Raw genomic sequence first — 21,195 nt, 5'->3', positions numbered from 1 at the left:
AATTATTTACACGTTAACAACACAAAAGAACTTAACTAAACTGTTCTATTTCTTTCATTACTTTTTCTATTTCCCTCTATCCTCCCACCTTTTCTTTCACAGCCATCTTATTTCCACAAACACACCATCCTCTTCCATCTTTTTGCTATATAACAAATTATCACACCTTTTTTCACAGCACCCATACTGTCACAAACAGTACTTTATCCCATTCATCAATATCACAATTATTTACTTTATCACACTTCCTATAAAATAACAGGTTTACATTTATAGATTTAAACCCTTCCCATCTATATTCATTTTTAAACTTTTCCACAAATGCTTTATTCTTTTGTTTCTTCTTCAATGCAGTCAACACATTTTCTTTCCTCCATCACCTTTTATTTCATATTCCTTTTCACTGGTAAGCTAATAAAATGCTCAAAAAAACATCCTCTGCTTTATAGAATTTTTCAACCATTTTTCTTTTATCTTTTATCTTTTATTGTTCTTTTATCTTCTTTTAATTCCTTCCATAGGTACACAAAAAAATTCTAAAATCACATTACATCATTGTTTTCTTTTCGAGTCAACCTCATTTGCTTTTAACTTTTCTTCCACCCTGTCCCTTTTTTGTTCTCCTTTCCTTGTTTTCTTCTTCTCATACATTTTTATATTTTTCATATAACATTTTATGTATCATTTCTTTTTGTCTTTCTTCTACCTTTCTCATTGCCCAAAATAAATGGATAGATGCTAAATGCACCAATGATTTTTTTTTTAATTCAAACCACCTTTTTGTTATAAATTATCCCTCTTCTCATCAAGTTCAGCCTTGAGCTCCAAATGAAGCTAAAAGTTCTCTAATGAGTCTTTTTTCTGTTTGAGTGGGAAATGTGTGTGTGTATATATATTTATTTATAAAAATTACCCCTAAATATGCTGTTTTTCCTAGCACACAAGTTTTTGGCATATATTTCTGAAATACCAAGTAAAATCTTTTCCACCAAACTAATAATTTTTATTTGTTCCAGTATCTCTCTCCATTGACTTATTATACTTTCATATTCACCAAATGTCACTTCCAAAATCACTACTTATTTTCTTGTGAAATATATTCCATTTATTTTTTTATCTCTTCAAATCCTTTAGACTCATTTTGTTTATTTAACTGGAGACCGCCTTTTCAACAGCTTTTCAATCCTTATTACAAACTAACTTATCCATCTTTTGTTTTTATTATAAGAACTAAATCACATGCATATGTCACACATGTTGGTAATATAATATTTTCTTATATCTCACATCTAATTTCATACATACATATCTGTCACTACTGCATTCATTACTAATCCAAATAAGCACATAATATTTGAGCATCCCTGTTTTATTCCTTTCGTAATACTTATTTTTCACATCCATCCATTATCATAACTTATACACATGATTTTTTTCATAACATTTCTTTATTACATTAATATTTTTCTCCTATGCCACGTGCATCTAAAATCTGCCATATTGCTTCATGGCTCACTATCAAATGAGTTAGCTACGTCACATGCTATCAGTTTACTTCTTTGTTTTCTTTCACTATCATTTCTACTACTACTTTCATTATAACTAACATTTCCTTCACCTCACTTCCTCTTAAGTCATAAATCTCTTCTCCCATTACCTTATCCAACACTTTATCTATGTTTATATCTTTCTTTAATTTTTTTAAATAAGTTTTATCACACCAGCATAAATGTGTTCTTCCACTATACCTTTCTTTATACATTCATTTAATATTTTAAAAAGAAAAATTTTCTTCTGTCTTTATTTAGTTCCTTCTAATACTAATAACTTATATAATCTAACCTTGGTGCTGATTCATTCTTATCTTATTTTATCACATTCTCTATTTCTTCTATTACCTTTTCAGAAAGTTTCTCCCTTTCCATTCTTCTTGCCCATCCATTTCCTCTTTTTCATACATTTTTCCTCCATAAAATTTTCTACCAGCTCCATAATATCTTTTCTGTCTGTATTTTATATTTCCTTTTCCATCTAAGACAACATCCATTCTTTCTTCTCTCATTTTTACTTATTTTCCTAAATAAGGAAAAACCTCTTCTTTCTTTCCCTTCAAGAATAAAATCTTTGCCTATGTAACTTTATTTGTACCTTTTCATTATTTTTTCATACATTTGTTTTTCGAATTCCCTTATTTTGTCACTTCACTTTTCTATCTCTTTCTTATAATTCTGTTAAATGTCTTTACATTCATCTTATTTTTAATTAATCTTTCCACTTCTAAATACATTTTTATACTTCTGCTTATATACCACCCACCACTGCGTTCATTTTTTATAAAATTGCCTCATTGTCATATAATCTATAATATTTCTCTCTCATCCTTTCGTCCTCCTTTTAAACTAATATCTGTTAATATCTGTATATCTTTCCCTTCCTATACTATTTCACTGTCAACTGCAATTCTAGCACATGCTGCTTTATAATCTGAAAACTCTGCCATCTGTACTCCCCCTGTTATTTCTTTAATGCCTTTAGGGTAAACTATACAATCAATTTCAGTCTTAAAAATTCTCCTTTTATATGTTCATTCTCTAGTCTTTCCTGTTTTTAAGGCTCCACATTTTACTAATTCCCTTAGTGTTATTTTTCCATTTTCTTTCCTCGGGTTACAGTTAAACTCTGCTACCATCACCAATGACATATTTACTAGCACACATTTTTTGATTTCTAAAAATGTATATATATATATATATATATATATATATATATATATATATATATATATATATATATATATATATATATATATATATCACTATTAATCTTATAATTTTTTCTCATATCACATTTCACTACCCTTCCTGGTACTACTATTTTTATATCTAAAATTCTTACTTCTTCATTTTTATAATAATTCATATTCCAGAACATGTCTCATTTTCTAACAACCAAACAATAAGGCCCCAGCATACTGCATGTATACTTTTCATTTTGTTCTTCATTACACCTGGTATCTAGCAAGCATGAAACATAATTTTTTTTATTTTTACACCATTCCACCACCACCAAACATCTTATATCATTTCTAATGCTATTCACATTTTAATGCTAAAATGTATTTATCATACTGTTCCTTTTTTCATAGTTTATTTCTAGATCTTATTTTCTTTTTCCTTCTCCTGAGTTTTCCACCAACTGATTTTTCACTAAGTTGTTCTTGTTCTTCTCCTGTCTCCATTTCTCTCTCTTCTTCCTCTTTACTTTCTAAAATTGCAAACCTGTTTTCTTCCTGTACATTAACAACATCACTTTGAACTGTTATTTCTTCTCTAACTACTCTTCATTATTTAACCTTTCTTCAGCATCCCCTTCCCTATGCCACCTTCTCTTTTAATATCTTCTGCAATAACATTTTCTACAGTTTGTCTTTTTTCTGAGCTTTCTTCTTAATCCACTCTTTCCTTATCTAATATGGGACAGTCAAACCACAATTGTACAAATTCATTACATTTTCTACAGAAATACTTACAGTTTTTTGCTGTATGCCCCCTCTCCCTTCATTGGGCACACCTTTGTTTAACGTCTTGTAGTAAATGACATTCATCCCCACAGAAATAACACACTTTGGGTTGGCTCCAGTACCTCACAAATCTTCTCTTATTATTCACAATTACTGTACTTGAAATATGTTGAATTTTCTCATCCTTAACATCCATTGTTACCCACACTTCTCAACCTCCAGTCCATACATTTCTTTCATCACATATTTTTTAACTACATGTACTTTACTACAAAGTGAAAGAAAAAAAAGTTTTAACTTGTGCTCCTCTAAGTCTTAAACTGCAATTTTATTTTATTTTTAGTTGTAGTCTCAAGCTCTGAAATAAAAATTTCCAGCAAGTTAAAGCTTTCAAATGTCACTTCATAAAAATTTTCAGCTCTCAAATGAATTAATGCTCTAATGTCTTTTGCATTATATCATAGTGGCAAAATATTATCATAAATAGTACTTTTTATACTTACCACCGGTCTTCTCTGTAGCTGGTGATAAACTGCAGCTGTTTATCCCCCCCCCCCCCAATTCCTTCTTCCATTCTTCCTTGCTTTACTGTGTCTGCATAAATTCTTCTTTCTTCTAACAAAAAAACTTTGTTGAAGAAGTAAACACTGAGAACTAGATTTTCCACCAGTTCAAAATGCCTCCATTGTTTTTCCTTCACTAACTGTTGTTTGTGCATCCAGACTTTTAGTTTTTTTCCTCCTATAATATTCATCACCATGTTACTCCATCTCTCTTTTTCTCTTTCATTTGTCTTTGCCTTGTTCATCTATAAACACTCATGTCTCTAGTCCCCCATTTTCAACTTTGTAATAGTTATTTCATCTACTTCTCTTTCCTTCAGTAAGTTTTCTTCTGCTCCTCTCTCCATCTCTGTTGCACTCTCCTCCATCTTGGAATTCCTAGAACAGCAAAAGCAGCCCTACAGCATCACCTAGCAGCTGCAGAGAGTGTTTCACTTCCTCCCTTCCAAAGAAAACAGGGGAAGTTCCTCAGTATACTGGCCAAATTTCCCCTATTTGGTATGAATACCATCTTGGGTCTCCCATGAAAAGATGGCACTGGCCTAGTGGTACTAACCCAGTCAACAAAGTGAAAATATATAAGTTAATTAAATAAATGGTCCTCACTGAGCAGGTGTACTTGCAGCAACAAAAGCCTTAAGATGTAGACAGGATTAGCTGAGACTTTATATAAATATAGAAGGCAGTACAGATGCTTTGTACACAAGCAAAAACCTCCATGTTCTTCACAAATCAGACAGGCAGCATATGAAGTGGTATACTTGCTAGCAGTGGCCTCCCTATCCTTGTGGCAGGCAGAGGACTGTTAGTTGTGGTTATCAGTGGGTTGTTGCCTTTCCCATAGGTGATGGGTGAGAAAATAAGCAAATTACACAGCATACGTCTCAACCTCTTAACATCTGAACAAAGCCTAAAATAATGGGGGCGACAAAGGCTAAAAAATACAGACATATTTTATATATTGCCCTTATAAACCCAGGAAGTTGCTATAATAAAAGGATTTATGTTAGCATGTATTTTCTGAAGAATAAGACATTTGAAACTCAAAGGCATGTCATTATTTAGTGACTTCAATCCTTAATGATTTGCCAGAAAACCAGAATTTTTTCACAAAACAGAACAAAAATATGAGGGAATAATTTGGACATTTTGCAAAAATCTGGAGAGTTGGAAGGTATGTTATACAGTTTTATTAATTATATGATGGATTCAGGGAGTTAGAAATGTCTCTTACTTTTTTCTTAATAATTAACAAATAAGTTCATTTTTTCTATCTTCAGATAATATAACTATCTCATTCAGTTACTGTAAATATTTGATGTAAAGCAAAATCTTATAAAAAAATACACATTTGCATAAAACAGGCATACTTGCAAGTTGCTCAGTTTTCAGTTCTATAATTCACGGATAATGTCATAAAAGACTAGATTTATACTACATTTACGGTAAGTCCACTGCTTCTGTGATGGTGATGTTAATGAACAGTAGTAACAAAACTGGAAAAATCCCAGTGTTGTTATGACTAGTAAATTCTGAGAGAAAGCTGGGAACACTTTGCACAGTTTGCATTTATACTTACAGGCACAGAAGTACTGCATAAACAGTTATGACAATGCACTTTTAACTGGTAAGCCTTTTTTACCAGAATGCTGCAAAGCATATCTCTGTAGGTTAACCACATACTCTTAAAATAAAGACACCCAGTACGATTGCAACATTTCAAAGTATTCTGTAACATTAGTAGTTAATGGTCAGAGACAAGTTCATTAGCAAATTAGTATTAAAGGTTGCTGTACAATCGTCTGAGAAAACCCATTTAACTGATTAAAAAGCAAACTATCAAATTTATGAGTTTTCAAAATACATAATGTAGTGTTTTGCTAACACACAATTTTTTACATAATGGCAAAAACTAAAATGATCTAACATGACCCACAGTTACTACAGAACAGAATGTGACCTCTGTTCACACCATCAAAGACTAGGGTAAAATAACTCACTTCTTTTTACTTCGCCTGTCTTTGTCTACTGGTCCAGCAATCTTCAAACCCATCAAGTCAGCGGGAGACATCTCTTCTGAAGGTGTTCCAGCTAAGGGATTTAAACAGAACAGCAGATAATATGCACTTAGCTAGTGTTTGCATATAATTTACAGCAGATATTTGTATGTGTAAAAACTTAGAAAAAAAATTACGAACCATACTGGTAGACTTTCTAAACTTTCATAATTTATTACACAATGTAACAGATACATAATCACACAACTTTGAGTTAAGGTGTTAAAGAGAAAAGAAAGAGCTTATAAAATACACCTACTGAAGCTGCAACTTTCAGTAAAGGAAGCATCTTTAATTTGATTATATATCACTGTATCATATCAAATGTAACAAAAGGTAACAGTGGGATGAAGTGCAGCTCCTTTGCACATTCTACAAAGTGCAGGTATTAAATAATCTGACTAAAGATCATCGCTGGGCCACTGCAACCGTCAGAACGCTGTATATGGCATTCCATCTATGCTGCCTAACTGTCTTTCAAACACTTTATCCTTCTTTAAAATTATCATTCAATCTATGCTCTACTATTTCCTCTAGCAACCCATTCAACTGTCTTACTACCCTCTCGGGGGGAAAATGGGCTTCCAAACATTCATCACGAATTATGCACCTCTTGTCATCCATGTCATTACCTTCATTCTTTTTTCTAAACTCAAGTCCTCACTTTCTTTCCAACTATTTTGTGCACACATTTCAAATCCCCTTTCTCTTTTCTTTCTCCCAAAACATTCCCACTCTCATCTTATAAAGGGATTCGTCATAGATGAGTTAATCACCTTCATTTCTATATTTTCTGCCAACCCAATCTCCTTCTCCCTTAAATGCCTTCAGAAATGCATACAGTAGTATAATGCACTGTATAAAACAAGGATGACTTCCACTTCTATGAAATATTCTTAGCTATATACCCATCATTTTACTGTCTCTTGAAACCACCCTGTTATACTATTCCTGAAAGTTCTTCATACTAGAGATCACTACTTCCATTTTCATTCACATGGCTTACCAGTCAACAGCATCCCACTGATTTTATAACATTCATCCATGCTCTAAAACCAAAGTTGATTACTCTGTGCTTCTGTGTGAGGAACCATGTAGTCCAATACACTGGTCTCATCATCAGACATTTCCACCACTACGAGCTCATCCAACACACAATCTACCCCCAAATTCAGCTATTAAACTTCAGAGAGATCTCTGCAAATTCAGGTCTATGTTATTTTATTAAAAACTTACGTCACTGAAATCTAAATCACTGAAAACTGTTTAATAGAAAATTAATTTAATAGAAAAGTAATTGCACTGAAAACTCACTTCATAGAAAACCTTCTCTGCAAGACATATATCCTAAAGACATGTTTTTGCAGGGGGTTGAGCCTGCCTGCCTGCACCCCCCCCACTCCCTACTTACTTATATATACTAACTCCATGGTCGCACAACAGCGAAGAAAAGAAGAAAACACCACATACAGTGAATTAGTGTTGGAATACAAACACACTGATCTGGGGGGTACAACATGATGCTGACCACTGCAGTCCACACATACTCTGCTAGGCTCCATTCCCTAATAACTCCTACGGCAAGGAATTACACCATTGCATACTTTCTATGCACTTCTACACTTTTCTTATCAAATAATCTTCCAATGATTTGGGTTTCAGTGAAATGAGCTTTCAATGATATGACATAGACCCCTGCAAATTCAGTCAAAAATAGTTTAAAAAGCACAAAAATGCAGCCCCAACACCAGTACTATTTATCTAAACTACTATAGAGTTACTATTTTAAAAGATGTATTTATACAAATACAAATGTCTAGCATGGCTCCCCCAACCTGGAAATATTCCTTTACTGCCCATATACTTAAGCAATGGCAACGATTTCTACTAAATACATTTTCAAACCTATAGCACACATCTTTAACCTTTGTTTTATCACATTTAACATATTCACACTTAACATATTTCCCCTGTTCAAGCATTCGCTTACAATTCCAGTGCCCAAAACCCATACCGCCTCCTCCCTTTATAGGTTCATGGGTCTTTGTAAGCCTTGCCATGCAATTCAATCCAGTTCTGTCCCTGAGTACCTTGGGTTTATCCCTCACCCTATTCAAACAAAACCTTGATAATTGGATAGGAAATCACAAATTCACTCCTGGGCCAGCCCTGTGTAGGGCAGGGTATTTATATCTTGGATTCTCCTGGTGAGGAACATTTGAGGGCATACCAACTGTTGCAAGTGCCTGGTTAGGTTCATGCTAAAGCGGACATTGTACTCAATGATGGGTTTGATAAGGGCTAAGTAGAGTCGTACTATAACTTCCTTGGACCTAGATGCCATACCCTTGCTTATAGGGTGGGATACATAGAATGATTTTCTTACTATCCTGGCTACGTATTGGTCGAAGGCCAGATTACTGTCTGCATATGTTCCCAAATCTCTAACTACCAGGTCAACTCTGACGAGTGTTTTATCGACGGAGTAATTAGCTTAGGAGAATGATTTTCCAAAGGGAACTGTAATCCATTTCTTCACATTGAGTTTAATCCATGACTTTGACCACCAGTCTGACCCTTCTGTAGGATGCCGGTGTCATGGGAGGAATCTAATATCTCATTTTACAGTCATCTGTGAATCAGGTGAGCCAGAGACCTTTGATATTAGTCTTGACTTCCAAGAAGAAGATGCTAAATAGGAGCAGGCCCAGCATGGAGCCCTGAGGTACTCCATTGGTGATAGGTCTCCTGATAGAGGTAGTTTCACTAATGCTGACTTCTTGGGTCCTATCTGTGAGCCAGTCAGCAATCCAGAGAGCTATGCAGGGATTTATGCCTAGTTCTGAGAGATTGTTAAAAATACCTGAGTGGGGTATTGTATCGAATGCCTTGTCTAGGTCAAGGTAGGCAGTATGCATTATATTCCCTTCATTCATAGCCTTTGGTGACCCTCTCAAAGAAGTCTACCAGGTTGAGTAGGCAAGACTTTCCATTAACAAATCCAAACTTGGATGGGTCCAGTCTCTGTATCCTGCGACTGCTCTTGTTGATAATTTCCAGTGATAACTCTTTCCATGGCTTTGGATATTAGACTTGTCAGACTGATGGGTCTGTAGTTTCTGGGGTCAGGTGATGATCCACCTTTATGAAAATGGATGAACACTGCAGCTCACCATTCACCTGGCACATAACCTATTTTGAGGCTGTAGTTGAAGAGTTGCTCAAGTGGTCTTGCTAGATCATGTGTTAGGCTATTTAGGAGGCAACTGGGGATATTGTCAGGGCCCACTGAAGCAGTGTTTTTAGCCTTAGTGAGTGCCATCAGGACTTGCTTCATGTTCATAGTTTGGGTGGAGATATCCTAGAAGGGATTTCACAGGGAATAGTAGAGGGGAGTAGGACTGAAGTTAGAGATACATTTATCAGCCAGTAGATTTGCTATGTCACTCTGGTCAATGAAGGTTGAGACATTTATTACCAGTTCTGCACACTGCTGAGCACTACCTTTAGGGTTCCTGATATAGCTGAATAAGGTCTTATAATTGTTAGCCTGGGGGGCCATCTTGACTTCGTAGTTTACCTTATTAGACCTCTTAGTTTCTTGTTTAGTTGAATCATAGAACTCTTGTCTCTAGAAGAATTGCTCTTTCTGATCTTGGCCATAACTTTTTTTGTTTTATTATATAACCTTTTAGGTAAGTATTCTGCCAGTGGGGTTTGTTTTGGTGTTAGATTTGGGCTTACTTCTGGTAGGTACTGCAGCCTCAGTGCAGTCATTTACATATTTGTACAGGGCTTCTGTGAATAATTCTGCAAAAATAATTGTATTCTCATGGTTTGGGGGAGCTATAAGTTTTGACAAACTATAGGATGCAGTTTGCTTTAGAATAGTTCCTAACTGTTACGGGTTTAGTTGGGTTTTCTGTGCTGATTTTTATTTTAAAGTAAACAGATTTGTGGCCTGACCTCACCAATGAGGACATAACACAGGGGTGGCTGTGATGCTATCCCATGTTGGTGAATACTAGGTCCAGTATGTTTGGTCCTCTGGTTGGTGTATGCAATATCTGCTACATGGTGTTCGTGTTGATAAAGTTCAGCAAACAGCGTGCCTGTGAGTTACAGGTACTGTACAATTCTCAGTGTATAAAGGGGTAGTTAACGTCTCCCATGAGCAGGGTATTTGGTTGGAGGATGAGCACCTCTAGTAGGTCTACGTAAGAGTTATCACCTTCATGGATCATAGAGTGTAACCTGTAGCTGGTCAGGACATGGTAAGGAACCTTGTTTTATGCAGACTTGGATGTGGACAAACTCCAAGGCATCATCCTGTTTAACCAAGCTGGAGCTGTTTTCGTTGTTAATGTAGATAGAGACACCTCCACCTTTAGCCCCTGTTTGTGCTGCTACTGTTGTCAAAAATGTCTAGAAGGCACTATAGCCTTGCAATGCTGAAGTACTGTCCGTGGCTTTAAACTAAGTCTCTGTAACAAAACAGACGTCCATGTTCTTCAGAGGGAGGAGAGCTTGTAAGGTGTGGGGTTTCATCTTTAGGCTTCTAGCATTGTGCACCTTAAGGTTGCTTTGAAATTTTTTTTTTTTGTTATGCTTGTAGTTTTGTTTCAATATCTGAAAGCCCAGGAGGGACAGGTGCAGACCATCCTTAGCAAAGCAATGTGATCTGTTAACCATGTCCTCCAATGCTGATACATAATGGATCCCCCAGAAGTGACACCAGAAACTAAGCCAATTATTAAAATCAATAATTTTCTGTTCGATACTGTGACATCATCCTTGGTGAAGGTAGAATGCTGCTCAACACATGGCAAGTACCTGTCTGTGACACATATTCAGAGAGATCCATAACATCTCTTTTCATATAGTCCAACGGGGTATGTCTCAAGTCATTTACACACATGGACTCCGACAGAATCATACTGGTACCTTTGGTGCAGTAAACGGAGTGTGTGCATGATATTATGAATCCTAGCTCCAGACAGGCAATTAACTGTTATCCTCTCCTTGTCCAGTCTGGTGAGAGGGGCATCTGTATGTTGTACAATAGAATCCCCTATAACAAGAGTACTAGATAAAGTGTTTTCCTGTCCTATAGGCTTTGTTGTTGAGGTATCACTGGGTGTATTCTTATGTGTGGTGTTAGGTTTTGTTCTTGGTGTTTGGTTTAGTGATTGCTGAGGATAAGTGTTGCTGTTGGTGGTTTAGGAGGTCTTTCAGGTTTGGGAAGGTTTCTTTTAAGAGCTTCAGTGTAAAAATGTCTATGTATGTGGTAAGTGGTATGTGTGAAGGATGCAGTGCGCGCACGTGTGTGTGTGTTCTTGAAAACCTTGTTTGTAAGCAAGACATTTGTGAAGAATATTTGTTAATAATGACCAATATCTATTCTCTGCCCAATTACAAAAACATTTGAAAAACTAATTTATAAGCAGGTCTATGAATACTGTAGTAAGTATGGTGTCCTAACCAATTCAGAATGCAGCTTTAATAGTGGAACACATTAGCTACTGCATACACCATAAGAGATGAATTATTCACTTCTATGGAAAAGGGTTGGCTGACTAGGGTTATCTTTATTGATCTGTGGTGTAGACCACTCAGTACTAACACAAAAACATAACACCCTTGAATTCACTGACAATACAGTCAATTGGTTTGAAATGATTTAATTGACAAAACGCTCATGGTACATAAAGGTAAACTATCAACTAGCAAAAGCAGCTTATCAGCCAAAGTCCCACATGGCTGTATATGTGGTCCCATACTATCCTCTCTATTAACATCCATAATTTACTTCTAAGATCACCCTTTATGCTGATAACATGATCTTTTACAAAAGCAGTCCATCCTTCTTTGGTGTCCAAACTGTTCTTCAGAATGATTCATTCTCTTGCTATCAAAAGCTTACTAATAATCCTCTTACTCTGAATGTGACTAAAGCAGAAACTATGTTCTTCAGTACCCACTACAAGCTAACAAAATTCCAACCACCAACATATATACAGCCAACAATAAGCCCATATCTTCAATAGATATATATACAAATATCTGGGCCTAATTTTAAACCCTACTTTTGACATTCAAAACCCATAATGATTCAAAAGCGAAAGAAACCAGGTAGGCTGTGGCTAAGAATGTCTTCATACCTAGACTTGAGAATGTCCTCCCAAAAATCTGCTTCTACTCCTTGTACAGCACAAACAAAACTCAAACAACAGTTAACTCAATGTGCAGATTTATCGGTCTGTCTCCTCAAATTGAGCACTACACTGCAGAAAAAGCTAAATGGTCCCCCAGTAACAGCTGTGTCCAGTCTTCTTTTATCCTTACTTACCTTTAAAATTTTATGTAATAGTTTCTGCCCATCTTTTGGAAGCAGGCTACTAGTTAAAACCTTTCCCCACTCTGTCAGGAAACAAGAATTAAATGCTTTGATCATACATATGCCAACCTTTGGAATCTCCACCAGGGTAAGGAGCTTCCAGAAAGCAGCTCTTTCTAACTGGAACAAGCTACCCACTGAGCTCAGGAACACAATCGAGTGTCCACACGTTAGAAAGAAGTTTCTAGAGAACCTACAAATGCTCCTGTTTCCTGGACAAAGTCTCTCTCTCTTCCTTCACCCATTTTCTACAGGCATTAACCTCAACTGTAAGTTAGCAACTCTTTTATGCATTTAACAGGTGTAGAACTTTAAAAAGATTTGGTCAATATTTGTAACTATGCAAACACAAATCAGAAGTTATAGTTACCCTCTTAATAAAACAAATCTAACTTGCAGCTAGGAAATGTTTAAAGCAAGCAAAGCCATCCTTTTATTACCATTCCATCTGTACAAGAGTCGTGCTATTCTTCCTCGAAGCTTATTTACAAGTGTCAGGTTCTCCTTCTCAGCTTCTTTCCCAACTCTTAATTCAGAAACTACCACACAATATCCAGTCTCCTCTGGAATATAAAGATGGTCCGGTACTATAACTCCACTACCCTACAACATGCACTACAACAAAACTAATAAATGTATACAAACACATATATCACGAACAAGCATGTAAAACTGTTTTACTCCCATGAATTTTACAGTGCTGCGGTAGCGTTGTCGCCTCACAGTAAGACGTTGTCCTGTTCGATTCTCAGCTAGAGCGTCTTCTGTGTGGAGGCATGCGTGAATGGGCATACCTTGGTTGAAGGTTGTGAGTCAGGGCTGGCAACTCGGCACGTAAAAATCTACTGCCAATCATTAGCGAACCGGAGTTCCGCTGTGGCGACCCCTAACCAGGAAAAGCCGAAAGACACAATAACAACAACATTACACAAAATACTCAGTCTCTGCAACCCTGTACGACAATACTTTTGCAATGTAGTGCTTTGTATTATGTATAACCTATACTACTATGAGATGTAAACAACTGCTGTCACAGTCATTTCAAAATAATCTATGCAACAGTTGATAAGATGTAAGATAACTGTTCTACAACCATTGGAAAATTATCTATGCAATAATCACTTCATTGTTATCTTTATAACAAGCTGTGCAATTGCATCTTAAAAAAGGGTCCAGGGAGTAGTTCAATGACCCAGGCAATTAAGGAAAAATAAATAAAAATAAAATCTTAGCTGCAGGCTTGTTGTCATACTCAAACAGAATTATCCTGTTCTCTATACCTACTGTGACATCAGACATTAATGTTGAATACTACTGGGCATAATATGGCAAATCCTGTGGAACACTGATCACTTTTCTGCCCTGTCATTTAACCTTAATCACCCAAGCCCCAACGGGTATACATCTCTGTTCTATAAACAATTTAGAGATAAGTTAGTATGATTTTTGACTAGGTTGTTTGTTTATTTTTTTAAGAGTAAATGGGATAAAAGAGCCTTAACAGCCTTACCATAGTCAACTGTTAAGTCAGAAAGACAGGTTTAGCTAATACATATTGCTCTGTCTGAATGAACCTTTAGTGCCTCTTATTAAACTTTTGACTGAAGTTGTGATGACCCACCAGTGGACCAGTAATCAAGGAGCCACAATCCTCACCACTGGCACCTGTGGGGGGGACGTTCACTGGGAGGATAACAGGTATACACACACAGTGTTTCCTGATGCAAGTGTCTGCATAAAGTATAATTTATCTAAAGAGCACACCGAGACCACAGTCATTCCAGGGCTGGTTTCTTCCTCTTCCTCCAGATCCCCCAATAAGACTCCCCAATGCCACAGCTATAGAGTTGAAATCTCAGCTGAGTGACCAAGCCAAGACCTCCAGCACCCTCACTGTCCAACCAGTGCTTCGTGTCCCTGCCCAAGTAACTTACTCACACACTCTGAGGTTTGATTCGCGCACGCACGCACACACACACACACACACACACACACACACACACACACACACACACACGGGAAAGGCTTGCAGAGGTTTTAGCTATGATCCCATCTGCCCAGACTATAAGGTAGCTACCACTGCACAAGTCACTGCTTACCAGCTGCTTTAGGGCCCTTAACAAAGGGTGTCCAATGTAATATTAATACCAATACAAATGGTAGTTTGACCAAGAGCAAGGCTATTAGGAGTAGCCGACACAGTGTAACCAAATAAACATGCAAGTACTCTGAAAACTTAAATATCTCTACATAGATCAGCCACAATGAAAGGTTTAAATGCATGTAATAATAAATAATAAAAGAACAAGACAATACTAAACATATATTCACAGTGACATCAGAGTTTAAAACCACAGAAAATATTTAAAACAACATTGCAGTACAGGTTCACACAGATAATGAAAACCAAAATCTAAACTAAGCTTTGCTATATTCCTGACTGTATCAAAGAGAGTTATAATGTTCCCTAGAAATGTACTTCATTAGAACAAGGCATATATGGTGAATGGTTCTTCTTGTTGTTGTCTGGGCCAAGACAGAATGCAGAAAGCTCTGTCTCACTAAGAGACTTCTCAAAATAATATCTAAAATAGTTCTGCTGGGATAGTTTGCAGAATGACATCATTTCTGGACATATGACTTCTAGTTCTCAGGCAAACCTCCCATTGCTGAAGCTGGCAGTATTTAGCAGCTCTCTGGCAGATGCTGGAAGTCATAAAACAATTGCATTCCTTCATGCTTTCAGATTAGCAACTATTTCATCCCAAAGACAATGCAGAAAACTTCCTAGTACAGACTTTGTGTCTCTACTGCATTGGAACCTGAAAGATAACATTTTTATGGCCTAGCCTATAAAGTAATTTAATTTCAAATATTTTTCTAAAGTTTGCTGGAGTGTGGCTAACCCTCTGGTTTCCTCTGTTAACATACACAATTAAGCAGTTACAATAGTGCATATACATTTCTGTTGTCTTCCAGTAGGGCACACTGTGGATACATTTTAAGCACAAGCACTTTACAAATACCTTTTCAACACAAAACATCTGTACAAAACAGTTTGATATACACATGACATATAGTTCTAATACATTTGTAACACAAGCATCTTATATAAATTAGTTTGATATTTCACAAATGACATACAATTATTTACAAAATTACACCTAGCTAGGCTGGCAGTACCTCCTTTTGTCACAGAGGTCATTAATACTTTTGGGCATCTTCTAACTAAAATCTCAACTAGCAGAAATCATCCCTCATGCCACTGTATTGAGTCAGTAAATACTTGCACCTATACTTCATTTATTTTTACTGCACATCTTGTTGTGGTTAAATATCTTGTTTGTCAGTATCTGAATATGATAAATAACTTTTGGGCAAACAATATTTGACATTTGATTACACAAATTAAGACTGGCCTAAGTCGATGATCCAAATTAAAACTTAATAAGCATGTCAAAGTTTTAATAAATAGTAAATATGAATGTTTTTTTCTATTTTAAAAATAATGCTTTTGTATTTCCACAAGTACATAATTTAATAAGACTATATATGAACTTCTAAGCATCCTATAATTATTTTTAATAAATGATCATACCCCAAATGCAAACGGACAAATAAATTTAAAAATGTATGGTCTATTATCCAGTAAGTAGATTTATCATACTAATCAGAATTGCTGGTTGCCTAGAAATTGTTGCACTATGGAATCTGATATGGACTAAACAGAATCTTAAAAATAGACTCCTCAGAATCTCATTCTACAGACAGAATTGTAAAGACATAAGCATACTGACATCATACCAAATAGAGAAATTTACAGAAAGAATTTTAAGCACAGCAACAGAATATACAGAAAGAATATCAAACACAAGTCTGCTGATAAAGTTCTAGGGATATGAAGTCTATAGAAGGAATTCTAAAGATAAACTCAGATTTCCACAAGCAGAAGTCTAAAGGCTGAATTCCACAGGCAATTCTAAACAAAGAACTCTTGTTTGTCTTTTCGACTTTTCCCAGTTAGGGGTCACCACAGCAGAACTGTCTGCTAATTATTGGCAGTAGATTTAAGTTGCCAGCCCAACGCCCAACCTTCAATGAAGACACACCCATTCACGCATGTCTTTTGAATGCCACTCGACCATGGGGAGGACATGCAGACACCACACAGAAGGCACTACAGCCGAGAATTGAATAGGAGAACCTCTTGCTGTGAGGCAATAATGCTACCGCTGCAGCTCTAAACAAAGAACTCTAAACTCAGAATACTATGTGAGGAATTCCAAACACAGAACTGTAAAGCAATAATTATAAGCACAAGATTCCAAGGACAGAATTCAAAAGAGAAAATTCAAAACATAAAATTATGCAGACAAAATTTCTGAGAGCTCCAAAACTAGGCTACTATATTTACAATTCTAAACATGGGCTTTTGCAGAAAAAATATTAAACACGGAATTCTTCAAATAGGATTCCAGACAGAAATACAGCTTTACAGCTAGAATTCTAAACAAAGAACTCTACAGGCTGAATTCTAAACAAACATCTAAACACAATTATATGGCAAGGCTAGCCACCTTGTGGTGTAAACCTTGGCTCTATATGACTGTCACGATTAAAGTGACACCTCAACCACATGTGCAAAAATAGGAAAAAGGGTTGTGGGTGGGTGGGTGGATGGATGGATCTAAACACAACTGTACGCACAAAATTCTACAGATAATTCTAAATTCAGAATTTTACAGAAAGCAATCTAAGCACAGCATTGTACAGGTAGAATTCTACATACAAAATTGTTAGCAAGATTGTCCAACCACAGAATTCAAGATATAAATTTATAAACTTACATTTCTATATACAGAAGTCTAAACACAGAATTTTGCAAACTGTAAAAGAGAATTTTCCAGTCATAAAGAAAGAATAATATAAGCCTGATTGTAAACTTGGAATTCTGTAGACAACACTTATTAAATAAAATTCCAAAGGCAGAATTCTAAAAATAGACTCACTCCACAAACAGAATACCAAACATGCAATCTTACAGATGTAATTCTAAATGCAGAATTTTACAGCTGGAATTCTACATCTAAAAATTTGAACAGAGATTTTATTACATAGGATTCTTAACACAGACTTCTACAGAGAGATTTTTAAATGCTGAAACCTACAAATAGATTCCTAAACACAGGATTATATAGGTAGACACCTAAGCAAAATTATTAACATAGAATTCCAGAAGCAGAATTGCAAATGCATATATTTTGTAAACAGAATATTAAAATGGACTTATAAGCACAATTTCACAAGCAGAATTCTACATTAGAATTCTACAGAGAATTTTCTAAACTACCACAATTCTACAGGCATAATTCTGAACTCTGAGTAGAGTGCTGTATAGATAATTCTGATCTTAGAAATCTATGGATATGATTCAAAAGATGGAATTCTCAGCAAAGACTTGTACAGTCAGAATGAATTTGACACAAAGTATTTTACAAAAATAATTCTAGACACATATCTAAACACAATTTTATGCACATGATTCTACAGAATAACCTAATATCTGAATTCTTCATAAGGAACTCTAGACTCAACATTTTACAAGCAGAATTATGCATGTAGAGGTATGAAGAGAGATGTTGTCCAAACACGTACACAAAATTCTACAGAGAGCAGTCTAAACATAATTCTATAGACAGAAATACAGAAAGAAAATTCAATGAAGTTAAAAATAATTCTGTACAAATTCTAAACTTGGAGTTCTGCAGATTGAACTCTGCTGACTGAATTCCAAAGACAGAATTCTAAACATAGAAAAAATAAACATACAAATGTATAGAAATAATTCTAAATGCTGAATTTTACAGAGAGCATTCTAAACACATATGCATAAAACTCAAAGTAGAACTCAAAACAGACCTCTATAGCCATGATTCTAAACATCTATAGATAGACTACTAAGCACATACTGATACAGGCAAAATCCTAAACAGCATTATAAAGCTAGAATTCAACCGAAAAAAATGCACAGATTAAATTCTGAACACACAATTCTAAAAATAATTCTACACTTAGAACTCTAAGCATAGAATTCTAAAAAATGGAGCTTTATTGAAACAGTTCACTGAATAATATTTTATAAACACAATTCTAAAATCAGAATTCTACATATACAACTCAAAACACAGATCTTTTCAGACAGAATTCTAAACACACAATTCTGCAAATAAAATTCCACAGCTTGAATGTTACAGAAATAACTGCAAACATGGAATTTAATAGACAGAATACTGGAGTTCTGCAAAGATAATTAATTCTAGATAGAATGCAATACAAACAAGTATGGTGATGGAATTCTACATGTAAAGCTCTAGAGCGGTTGGGAGGGTGGCCTAATGGTTAAGGGGTTTGCCTTACAAACACAAAGTGCAGGGTTTGAGTCTCACAAGGGATAATTGGCTAGGCTTAAAATGGCTCACAAGGGCAGTTAGCTTAGTACTAATCTATGAACCTATGAACCTATAAAGACATTTTTCTACAGATACATTCTATCAAGGTTGAACACTGGATTTTACACATAGAATATGACAGATATACTTCTAAACATAGAAATCACCATACAGAATTCTAAACACAGGCAAAGTTTTACAGACAGAATTCTACAGTAAGATTTTAAACCACTGATCTATAAATTCAGAACCTAAGATAAAGACTTTATATCAACAGAAGACTTCTTGATTTTATTTCCTAGCAGCAGCCCATTCTAAGCTACATAGATTTTTTTTGCGATTCCCAAGCTTCACAAGAATCTTCAGGCCACTGGTAGCAGGGGAAGGTGGCATCACTGAACCAGCAATGGTTTGTCTGGAATATCTTATTAAACTCTTGACTAGCCAGGCTAAAGCCTTTGTGTTGGATACTCTTGATTTTCTGAGGAAAGCAAATCAGTTCCTATCACTAGTGATTCACTATACACTTTGCTGTCTCACGTGTACTGTATAAAGGCTGTGAAAGATTCAAGATGAAGGAAACCTTAGGCTTCCCAGGTGAAATTATCCTAATTTATAATTTACTGCATTTCGTACTGAGCAACAACTTTTTTGGATTTAATGGATGTACTTACAAACAGAAATGTAGAATTGCAATACAAACAGCTACAGGCCATGGCCTAGATAATCCAATGTTGGCTAAATGGGAGAGTGAAACAATCTATAACTCTTGAGTTCTGGTGCTTCATCAAATGTTATCTCAGATTTGTTGATGATATTTATACTGTACGGGAAGGGTCAGTGAAAGCTCTTATATATTTCTTTGTACACATTGCACAATCGACTGACTTTGAAATTTACTACTCATCACGATTACCATATTGTTAGTTTTCTGGATTTCACTCTTTATACGTATCCACAGTCACAAGTCCTTTACAATGATTTATTTTGCAAACCCACCTGGGTAAACTTACTGCTTCATGCCGGCAGACTGCACCCGAAAATGACTAAGCATAATGTAATAAAGTCACAGGGTATGCAGATTGCTCATGTGTCCAGAGAAACAACTAACTTTTCAAAGAACCTGCAGGACCTCAACAAAGATTTTCCTGAGAGGGGGTATGAAAGTGGGACTATCAGACATATTCTTGTTCTATTAAGGACCTAAAAACAAGGGAGGACACTTCCTCACATTAACCACAAAGAAGTGTTTTAAGTGATTTGAGAAGTCCCTGCACTTACAAAAGGAAAGAAAAACTAAAATGAAGTATGACCTAAACTTTCAATAAATATGCCCATGAGATTAAAATGATAGTTTGTGGCAGTCAGACCATTTTGTCCAGTAATGGACTGCTGAGCAAGATTCTAGATCCTGGCCGTTCTCTTGTTTTCAAAAAAGGTAGGAACATTAGGCCTCATTTATAATGGGCAATCAGCAGGGATACTATAGAAATGTTTGGTACCTTTAAATGAGGGCCCCTTTCTGCACCTTTTGTGAATTCATGAGCTGCAGACATTTTTTTCATCTGCCCCTGTACATGTAAGAAATATAACAGTATGTTGGCTGAGAACTGTAAGAGTGAAAAGTATATTTACAGAGCCTAGTGTTCCAACTGTCAAGTTTTTTTTTTTTTTTTTTTTGTTAGGAAAGACTATTTCTAATTTAAAAATAGGATAGTCCAACACACATCTGAATTAGAAACAGACTAAGTAAGAAACTTCTTGCAATGCACAACCCTGAATCAGCAGGTAATTCTTTTTTCTACTTTTCATATTTTGGACATGATCAAGATGGGCTCACTTGAGGGAAACTGTAATGTAATTCTCGAAAATAAGGAACTGGAATGCAAAATTCACCTTAATGCCTACAGACGCCTGGATTTAATTCTGGTTGTTCAACCAAATGCATTATTCAGCTTAGGAAACTGGACCACAAATTATTTTGTTAATGGTATGACATGACATGTTTGCTCCTTTCTTCACTTTTCTTGGACGTTTTTTATGCCTGTATTTTTGATGGTTTCAGATTTTCTCTTCTGCTACAGCATATATATATGCATAGTCATTTGCATTTTCCCAAATATTTTAATGTTTGTTTTTTTTTCTTCCTATTTTAAGTATACGACTGATTTTACAGATGCTCAGTTTTAACAGTGATCTGATTAAGTGC

At 35.7% G+C, this 21,195-nt stretch overlaps 1 protein-coding gene across 1 annotated transcript in view; it reads right to left on the bottom strand.

Moving 5' to 3' along the window:
* The window catches only part of PPFIA3 (PTPRF interacting protein alpha 3), a 2,479,399-nt gene that overhangs the window by 233,387 nt on the left and 2,224,817 nt on the right, over positions 1 to 21,195 (bottom strand). The window contains exon 19 of the mRNA XM_044083361.1: positions 6,084 to 6,174. Coding sequence (XP_043939296.1) covers positions 6,084 to 6,174 — 91 coding nt within the window. The remainder of the gene's footprint in view (positions 1 to 6,083; positions 6,175 to 21,195) is intronic.

This window comes from Protopterus annectens, chromosome 9.part0 (assembly GCF_019279795.1).
Source record: "Protopterus annectens isolate FY-2018-M chromosome 9.part0, PAN1.0, whole genome shotgun sequence".
Lineage (NCBI taxonomy): Eukaryota > Metazoa > Chordata > Ceratodontiformes > Protopteridae > Protopterus > Protopterus annectens.
Note: the sequence above shows the minus strand (reverse complement) of the source record. Positions and strands in the feature narration are given on the sequence as shown.